Source organism: Tiliqua scincoides, chromosome 1, assembly GCF_035046505.1.
Source record: "Tiliqua scincoides isolate rTilSci1 chromosome 1, rTilSci1.hap2, whole genome shotgun sequence".
Taxonomy (NCBI): domain Eukaryota; kingdom Metazoa; phylum Chordata; class Lepidosauria; order Squamata; family Scincidae; genus Tiliqua; species Tiliqua scincoides.
The window spans coordinates 137717007-137726114 of NC_089821.1; the positions used below are offsets into that span (position 1 = coordinate 137717007).

A 9108-nucleotide genomic window follows, 5' to 3' on the forward strand; every position below is an offset into this window, starting at 1 on the left:
GGTTGGGGCACTGGCGCCTTTGTGCGCTTCTCCCACCACAATAATATCAATATTGAAAATTTTTTTTGGTATAATTTTAAATACATCAACATTTAAATATTTTTTTCTGTTTTAGGCATAGCAATATTAATTTTAATCAATATTAAACATTTATTAGATTTTCATACATACACCCTAAAAGTTTCATTTTTTCTGATGTCAAAAGAAAGCATTTCCTTCAACCCTAAAATTCATTGTTTTCTTCTGATTTTAATAGAAATTAAAACATTTTCAGGGGCCCCTAAAAAATATTGTAGTCCCTAGGCACTGTGCCTATTGCCTCTAGTGGATATGTCCAAGTGGTGTCACTGGATTTGGTGTTATCTGGTGCATGCAGTGACCAGTCCTACCCCTTCAGCCCACCCTCTTCAAAAGGCCCCCAAGCTGCCCACACCACTGGCGTTTTTGGCAGGAAAGGTCAAGCGGGCAAATGCCCCAGGGTGTCACACCCCCTCACCATGCTGCAACCTGCCCTCCAGAGCCTTTCTGAGGGCAGGGAAGGTCTTACACAGAGCCTTCTGAGGCCTCTGGAGTGCTGTTAAACATGCCAGTGGGCTTGCATTATCCACAGGAGTTCCATTCCCAAAAACCATGGGGTATTCAAACCCACAGTTTTCAGGGCCCCACCCACTCTCCAAACCTGAGTTTGAGTTTCCGACCCGGAGCTGACCTGGAGGGTCTTCTGAGGCCCACAGAGGAGAAGTGTGATCGGAAGTGATGTCTTTAATGCCTTTATAAGACATTATGAGGCATAGGGGAGCCCTCCCTAGGCTTTCTTGAGCCTCAGAATGACTTGTAAAGGCGTAAGAACATCACTTTCAGTTTTCCAAGGAAAATCAGACTTTTTTGCTTTTTTGGCCAAAATGGCCATCCTGAGGCCCACAGAGGCAGTGAGCAGTTGTGCACTGCCTCTGCAGGCTTCAGAAGGCCCTCCAAAGGTGAGGGGAGCAGTGGTCTGCCTGCCCATGGGTTTGAGGGGACCTGCAGATAAAGGAATTCACAGGTTCCGAATACAAGCATAACACGGGTGGACCTGTACTTCTGGATTTCTGACACAAACAGGAAATAATGGTTAAAGATACTCTGGAGGCCTTAAAAGGCTTTCAGAGGGCGCCATGCAAGGCTCCAGAGCAACCAGTCAGTAGGAGAAGGCAGTTTCCTTTGGCGGCTGAGGGCAGTACATGAGCCAGGATTGCAAGTGGCAACTCCCCTTTTGCACCACCTGATGCCAGGAGTTCCACCACCTGATGCCAGGGGTAGCAGCGTGGCCCTGACATCAGTTACTTAGCAGGTTAGCACCCCAGCCAGCTTTCTTGGCTGGTTAGCGCAAGGCATGCTGGGGTGCTAACCAACCAAGGAAGATGGTGGCATTTGTTTTATGGGGGTTTTAGCAGAGGGTCCACATTAAAGACATATCTCTTAACCAGCACCCAGAACTCTTTGTTGCAAAACGCAGCTTGGTTTGCATATCTGTTTTGGTCTACATACAGTTAATCTTACCTGCCTCACCGTGTCACTCTTTGCGTTCCTCCTCTAGGGACCCCTCATTGCTGCCTGCGAGACTTGAGATGGGGATTAACCAACCTCTCATCAGAGTCTGGCATTCCCCTGGAGACAAAGTTACCTTTTCAAAAGCACTCTCACCAGCTCTTCCCATGGGGCTCAATTCCCATCTCGACAGGGTTCAATTCCCAGCTTAACAATGGCAAAACTGGTTGCGGTGCACAGACCACCTAGCTGCCTTGGACTTGTGGTTTGAATGTTAGAGTTGCTTCAGCACCTATAAAGACAGAGAACTACAGTTTCCATCTATCAGCTCTGGGAGATGGGCATGCCTAGGTGGGACTACTGAAGGTGCCATTTGCTGTTTGAAATCTTGAAGATGGACTTGTATGGAAACAGGCATGTGCTACCAGAATGAGCACAAAGCATGCTGCTGTGCTATGACTCCTGACATTAGGTGGGTGGCACAGAAGGTGGCATGGAACTGAGCGGGTGGCTCAGGGAGCTTGCAGGGGGTCAATTTAAAGGGCTACAATGTGGCTAGCATTCATTCCTAAATGGGCTAATCCTGGTCCCCAACCTGCTCTAAGAAGATGTATGCTATTTGTAATTGATACGGTCCAATAGGTGATCACGATGACACATACACGCATCTATTACAGCACGTTGCTCTTAGGAGCTAATCTACCTGGGCATTGTTTCAGGAGCTACAACCTACTTGACCTGAAAACATGGCAGGTTACCCAAACAAATATGTAAATGATAAACAACATCTCCACAAAATGATCTCCAAAAGTCATTGTTGGCAGACTTCCTTGCCTAGCCCAGCTTCAGGTTACAAATCTCTTTGCAGTTTGTGTTGAAGCTGTCTGGTTTGTGTTCATTTTCACTCTCTGCAGGTCTCGTGAGAAAGTAAAACTATACAATCCCAGTTCTAATAAAAATTCTAATGTGGGCTTGCCTGACAGGAAAACTAAAATTCCTTTTTCTCTCTCACTAGGAATGTCATATTTCAAGAAGCAGTAGTAGTACCTACATCCCATTGGATAATGTGCCTTGACATGTAACTAGATCTATAAGTTGCTGAACCATTTATGATATTCATAGATCCAGGAGCAAGCTTTTTGCATCATTTAAACTAGACCTAGAAGTAGCCATTTATATTTCACATCTGTTGATCTCCAACTCTCATTTATATTTCTATTACCCAGTTTTTTCTTTTTCTTTTTTGAGAGCTCATATTAACAGATGAATCAGCTATAAATCTATTATCTGTCTTTAACCAATGTAACTTTAAATAAAAAATATGTATTGTCCAAACCTCTGTATCAATCATTTCAAATATAGTAAGCAAAATGTATTACTCATTACAAGAAGGAAAGGGCATCTTCAATGCTGTATCGATAATATTCTCCTTCAGTCTGTGTTAAAATATTTCAGTAAATCTGAAATATTCTTAACCCTTGGCCTCACTAATTGAAAATGGATACTTGCCAATTACAAGATCAATCAGTTTGACTTCATTGGTATTTTCCACCGGCAAGGTTGCAACTCTACATATTTTGTGTTAGGCCAAATGCAGAATGCCTATAACACTACAGGGACATGATCCAGTTTAATCTGGATTCCAATCTGGAGAGTCCAATCCTGAGCTCAGCGCACCGGCTTATGGCTGGTGCACACTGTCGCAAATGCGTTATAAAGTACATTTGCAAGGGTTAGCACCGGCTGAGAGCCAGAGCTGGCCCAGTGTGAGCCCATGTTGGGCTAGCTCCAGCACAGGGCCTGCATTCCGCTGCCTGGTGGGGCAGGAGAAGGGGACACACACCGATGGAGCTCAATTCCACTGGATCCTGAGCCCCATGTCAGGCCGCGCGACATGGAACTCTCCAATTCTGTGCCGGCTCAAGATGCCATAGTAGTCATTTTGGTGCCACCAGCCCCACATTCTGGGCAGCTCAGGATTGGGTTGTGAAATTGCCTTGATTGCCCTGGTGGATGACCAATGCTAGGAGCTAGATGCGGGTGTGGGATTTTAAAATATTGATTGTGTTGGGTTCCCTCTCAGCAGAGTTTGATACTATTAGCCATAGTATTGTTCTGAATTGATTCTTGGAGTTGGAACTGGGAGCATGCTGTTGTCTTGAATGCTTTTATGCAACTTCATCTGTTGTTGCAATAAGATCCCTGAGGGCTGCAAATAGCCCCTGGGCTGGGGTTTGGGCACCCCTGCACTAGGGTGAACAAGTTATGCAGGTTGTTTATCATTTCAAGGCAGAACTGTGTCTGCTTCAAATAAAGTGTCAAATATGTTTAGGGATGTTGGTTTTACTGTGCAGTAAAAAAGTATCTACCAAAGTGAGTATTTTTTGGTAGGTACTAAAATTGTGCTAGCCCTGTTCTGGAATCAGCTATTCTTATGTAAAGGTAATTTGCTGCAGAGACTCGCTAGGGCGAGTCTCTCTTTTTCCTTCTTTTTAAAAATCAAACAGCCTGGCTACGTCATTCAAGCAGTGGCGAGCAGGACGCCAAGTGCCAAAGACAGCAGGGGAGGGGAGGGGGCATAACGGAAAGTGTTGGTGCTGCAACTTCTAAAATTGGTACGGGTAGAGAAGAGGAAATTTTTTTTTTGCTCATTTAGATGATACCACAAGAACTATCCAACAGTGCCATACAATTCTTTGCCATCACAGAGCGTTCATTACTAGAAAAGTAGTGGTTTGAGATAGGAAATTATATTTCAAAGTAACTCAGGGTTGTGGTTTGTGTGCCCTTTCTAAGTATTGGAGTTTGTGTGCCTGGATCTTATTGCAACAAATAGTGTATTCCCCTGGAAAAGGCAGGGTCAGCACAGTAGAGAAATTTGGGTTTGGCTGTAGGCAAACCCAATTCAAATCCCTGCACAGCCATAATGTTCACTGAATAGTTCTCTGAGCAAGTTTCATCTCTCAGTCAAGACCAAGCCATGAAGATATTGAATTCTAAAACGTTGCTCTGAGCTCCTTAGAGAAATTGTGAGACACACACTGGAACAAAAGACCCTGATATGCAATGTGATCGCATCATTTTTTGTGTGGTTGGTGGGGGTCATTTGTCCAGCTTCTATACGCAACGGGTTTTGTCATTTATCGATCCATCGATTATGAATGTATGACATAGGTCTAGATGATCTGTCTACTTAGAAGGATGGAAAAAACTGATGATTGCCAGAGGAGGAGGCTGATCAGGAAGGTCTGTGAAATATACCATTATCTTTGAGGTCATCTATCTTTCATTCAAACAAATCTATTGGTCTAGACCCTCCATTAGTAGTTAGCTGGTATTTCATGGATTTCCCTGATTGTCCCCTTATGTGTGCGTGTCACACAGTACTTGAGGAAGTGGTATAGAGAAAAAAAAAGATAAGCGTCAACCACAGCTGCCCCGGAACCACAAGTCTGGGTAGGAAAAGTATCTCTGCACAGCAATGGAAAAGATGGCTGTGATTCTCAAGACAAGGTATAAAAAGGGGCTTCACATGGGCTTATAGACATAGTACCTTGAAGCAACGCTTGCAGAAATCAACAAGAGGTTTTGCAGTAGCGAAAGGAATATCATGACTCCTAACAGAGTTCTCTCTCTGGTGAGTACACTGGGTTTGTAGATTGTTGGTTGGGTTTTCATAACACAATTGATTTTTGCTGCCTTTGTCTGTAAAGAACTCCAATTTTAAAAGATTTTTCATTGCATGGAGTTAAAAATCTCTCTCTCTTTCTGTGTGTGTGTGTACACAAACCTTAAAAGTATTGAGTGTTAGGAAAATAAATCTGGTCAGAATTCTGTTTACCTCACAATGGACTTAGGCCATCAAGTTTTAAAACTGTAAATGTTGAAGGTGCATGGTATTTTTGATCTTGCCATAAATACAAAAAATACCTTATGAATTTTCTTTCCTCATATAAGACTGCAGAAACAAATGGTCTCTCTTTGTATTGAAATCTACTAATGTATTAGGTAACATTATTTCTGGTAAACTGAAGTCATTTGTGACTGAAAAGGAGCATGATTTTTCTAAAAATGCATCCCACATTTTCATTATAGTCTAATTCTTGCACCTGTTATTAATTTCAGTCCCTTTCCTGAACAGTGAGATGCTACAGAACTCCCAATACTTTTCCACAAGAGGGTGTAGTGCCATAACTGCATCTTGGTTCTCTGACAGGTGCCTAAGGGGTGCTTTTTTTCTTTTTTTAAATAAAGCTTCCTCTTATCCACCATAGAACTACATAGAAGAGATGGGCTTCCTACTCCCCATGCTTATGTAAGCTGTAGGGGGAGAGGCCCCTAGGAGACTTGTGCTGGTAGAGGATTGTTACAATGCTAGGAGAGCAGTGATTTTTCATGGATGGATTGGGAATCTTGAGGGAGATTCCTCAGGTGCTTAGTCAGATCCAAGAGAGCCTCACTTAAACAGCATTAAAGCATCTGAAATGGCTATTGAGCCATATGATAAATTCACTGAGCCATAAGATGAAAACAAACTCAAAAGTTTCTTTGAAACAGGTAGGACTAAATTTTGAAATTCATACATCCCTATGCATGGCTGGGCCTACTGGATATAATTATTTAAGAGGTTTGGGTCTCTCATTGCTCTTGCAACATGCAGCACGATTGGAAAACTTGTAGCGCACTTGGAAAGCTGAATAGCCCTCTCTTCCACGAACTCCTGCATTTTTGTAGGTAAACTGTCCCCTAGCTAGTCAGCTATCATAAGACTACAATCCTGAGTGCTCAGTATAATGTCCCACACAACAAAATGTGTTTAGTGATGTGTTAGAGATTTCAAATATGTTAGCTTGTGTGTTCTCATCATAATTACTTTTGAATTTGAAAGGGGATTCATATACAGTCACTTAATTCTCTGTTGAATTTCCTTGTTTCCCCACTTTCTCTCTGCATTGGTTGATACATAAATATTAAAATGCTGAATGATAGGAGATAGGTGTAAGATGGTGCAATGCTTTGTCTTTATTTCAGATCCTTCTCTCTGTCCAGTTCTCGGCATTCCAAACTGGTTGCTGTTTGGCAGCCCAGTTGTAAGACTCCCACACAGGACTTAGCCCTAAAACTTGTTTTCAGTAAAAAAAAGTCTTGGCTTTGAGGAAAAGCAAAAAGAGAGCCTCTTGGCACGTGTTCAGCATTGTCACATCAGCACTAAACAGCCACTGCTAGTTTTTCGACTTGGGAGGGAAGGCATCAGGGTTGTCACAAGCATGACTTTTAGTTAAAGCATGAGTCCTGGCATCTCTCATTTTAGAAATTAGTTTAGGCTCTAAGCCAATCACTTGAATCATTAATATGGAATATTCTTGACTCCACAATCTAAAATGGCCATAGCAAGCAATGTCGAATGGATCGTGTTTTATTTGTGCAAGAGATGTACGTGCCTTATTCTAAACTCTTACCAGTTTCAGATCATATCTTCTGAGATGCCTTATATTTGTGTCTGATACAAGATGTCACTTTGTGAAGTCCACCCATATATAAAAAACCATCTATTCTGCCTTTCAGATTCATGCGCTGATGCTGGTGCTCACACTCATGTATTTAGCCCATGGAAAGGTTATAAAGCAGAAAAGAGCCAAGAAAGCAGTCTTTGAGAAAATGAATGATAACTGCCCGACCCAAGAGGATTGCAAATACCCAGATTGCATGAATATTCACATAGGTTTCAGTCACAAAGACTCAACCATTCAGAGGCCTCAGGATGTCAGAAACAGATCAACATCTCCTTGGGATTACAGGTACCATACATATTCCCATTGCTTTGCCTAAGATGTAGACGTGTGTCCATTCGAAACCCACTGTGCTTTCGCAGCTGTGCATAATGTCTAGGGTGCAAGAGTTGTTAAATGGCAGAAGCAAGGGTGCAGTTCTTTAGGAGTGGGCCAGGTTTTCTAGGAACCAGACTGGAGGGCAGGAAATGCAGATCTGTCCATAAGCCCAGAGGTCTTTTTCTTGCTGGTGAGTTCTGTTCTTTCTTGCATGCACCCCACCCACCAGCCAACACTTATTAATTGAAAAGTGACAAAGCTCAAATCAATCTTGGCAGTTGTAGGCTCTTTCATAGGAACTCTCCATGCAGTTAGGTTTGCAACTAGCCTTTGATGAGGGAATGGCATTCATCCTATGTTTGCAGACACTCTAACAATTTGGTTACTAGGAGGTATCTTCTAGAGCTTAGCAATAGGCACCCAAGAGGTCTTCAGCAGCCTGGGGGCTGCTTGCTAGCTGCAGTTGTTAAGGCAAGGGTTGTGTCTGGATTCTTCACCTTTCTCTGACACAACTTGGCATCATTTTGTTCTGATGGCACTGCTTCCTCTTAGCCCGAACACTTTATTAATGTTTCCCCTTCTAAAGTAAAGTGGAACACTGAGATGCTTGCTCTGACTTTGGATATTTGGTTCCCTAATCAGGGAATGAGGAGAAATTATGACTGGCACATGCCTGACACATTAAGGCTGCAATCCTGTCCACACTTACCTGGGAGTAAGCCCCATTGACTATAATGGGACTTACTTCTGAGTAGACATGCATAGACTTGGACTCTTAAATCAGTGTTTCTCAACCAGTGATACAAGTACCACCAGTGGTACTTGAGGTGGTTTCTGGTGGTACACACAGGACTGCTGGACACCTGGGCATCTGGCAGCAAGACTAGGAACACGACACAATGCACAGCAGCAGGAGACTCCAAAGCAAGCTTTCCTGCATTCTAAAAAGCCCTCCTGTGCACCCTGAGCCTCCTACTAGTGTTTGTCACATCTGGCCTCTCAATCCAGAAGTAACTGGCAATGATGTCATCGCCAGTTACTTCCAGTGGTACTTCAGATAGGTAGACCATGTGAAGTGGTGCAGTGGAGGGCAGTGTTGAGAAACACTGTATTAAATGATTAGTTAGTGAACACCTCCCGTTGGTTACTTGGCATTAGCAGACTCACAACAATCTCTTTTATTGCTATGAGTGGTCAGCTTTCAGTATTTCATTTTGAGACCCCTGAATTTTGATGAACTAATATTTCTGACATTGTCTTATGGACTGAGACTTATCCTCCATGTTGTGCATTGAATTACAGGATTAATGAGGATCCCGACAGGTTCCCCTACATGATTTCTGAAGCCAACTGCCGTCATCATGGCTGTCTGAACTCCCAAGGGATTCCGGACCTTGTCATGTACTCTGTTCCCATTCAGCAGGAGATCCTGGTTATCAAACGTAAACAGACAGGATGCCGACAAACTTACTGGCTGGAGAAACAGGTGGTTACTGTTGGTTGCACCTGTGCCCGTCCTACCACCTACGCCTCTTCTGGCTAGAGACAAGAAAAGAAAAAAAGGAACAGCAGAGAACGACAAACGAGATAATGGATCGATTACAATCTGAAGCAATAAGCATATTGGAGCATAAGTGAATGACTGAAAAATAAAAAAAAACCTACCATTCCAGGAGTTAACAGAAATACGGACACCAAAAGAGTTAGGGAAGTTTTTGTTTAGTGTTTTTATTGGATGATGCAACTTAAAAAG

General features: G+C 43.0%; 1 protein-coding gene across 1 annotated transcript; it reads left to right on the top strand.

The window, feature by feature from the left end:
- Positions 1-902: 902 nt before the first annotated feature.
- IL17F (interleukin 17F) lies at positions 903-8898 on the top strand. The gene is made up of 3 exons (XM_066622351.1): positions 903-977; positions 7093-7325; positions 8658-8898. The coding sequence occupies exons 1-3, from the start codon at positions 903-905 to the stop codon at positions 8896-8898; spliced, it is 549 nt and encodes a 182-aa protein (XP_066478448.1).
- Positions 8899-9108: the final 210 nt, after the last annotated feature.

What these genes read in the sequence shown, in the direction of transcription:
- IL17F (XM_066622351.1), top strand. Translation starts at nt 903, where the DNA reads ATGGCCATCCTGAGGCCCACAGAGGCAGTGAGCAGTTGTGCACTGCCT. An exon ending in CTTCAGAAGGCCCTCCAAAG is followed by an intron (nt 978 to 7,092) that starts GTGAGGGGAGCA and finishes TCTGCCTTTCAG; the next exon opens with ATTCATGCGCTGATGCTGGT. An exon ending in ACATCTCCTTGGGATTACAG is followed by an intron (nt 7,326 to 8,657) that starts GTACCATACATA and finishes ATTGAATTACAG; the next exon opens with GATTAATGAGGATCCCGACA.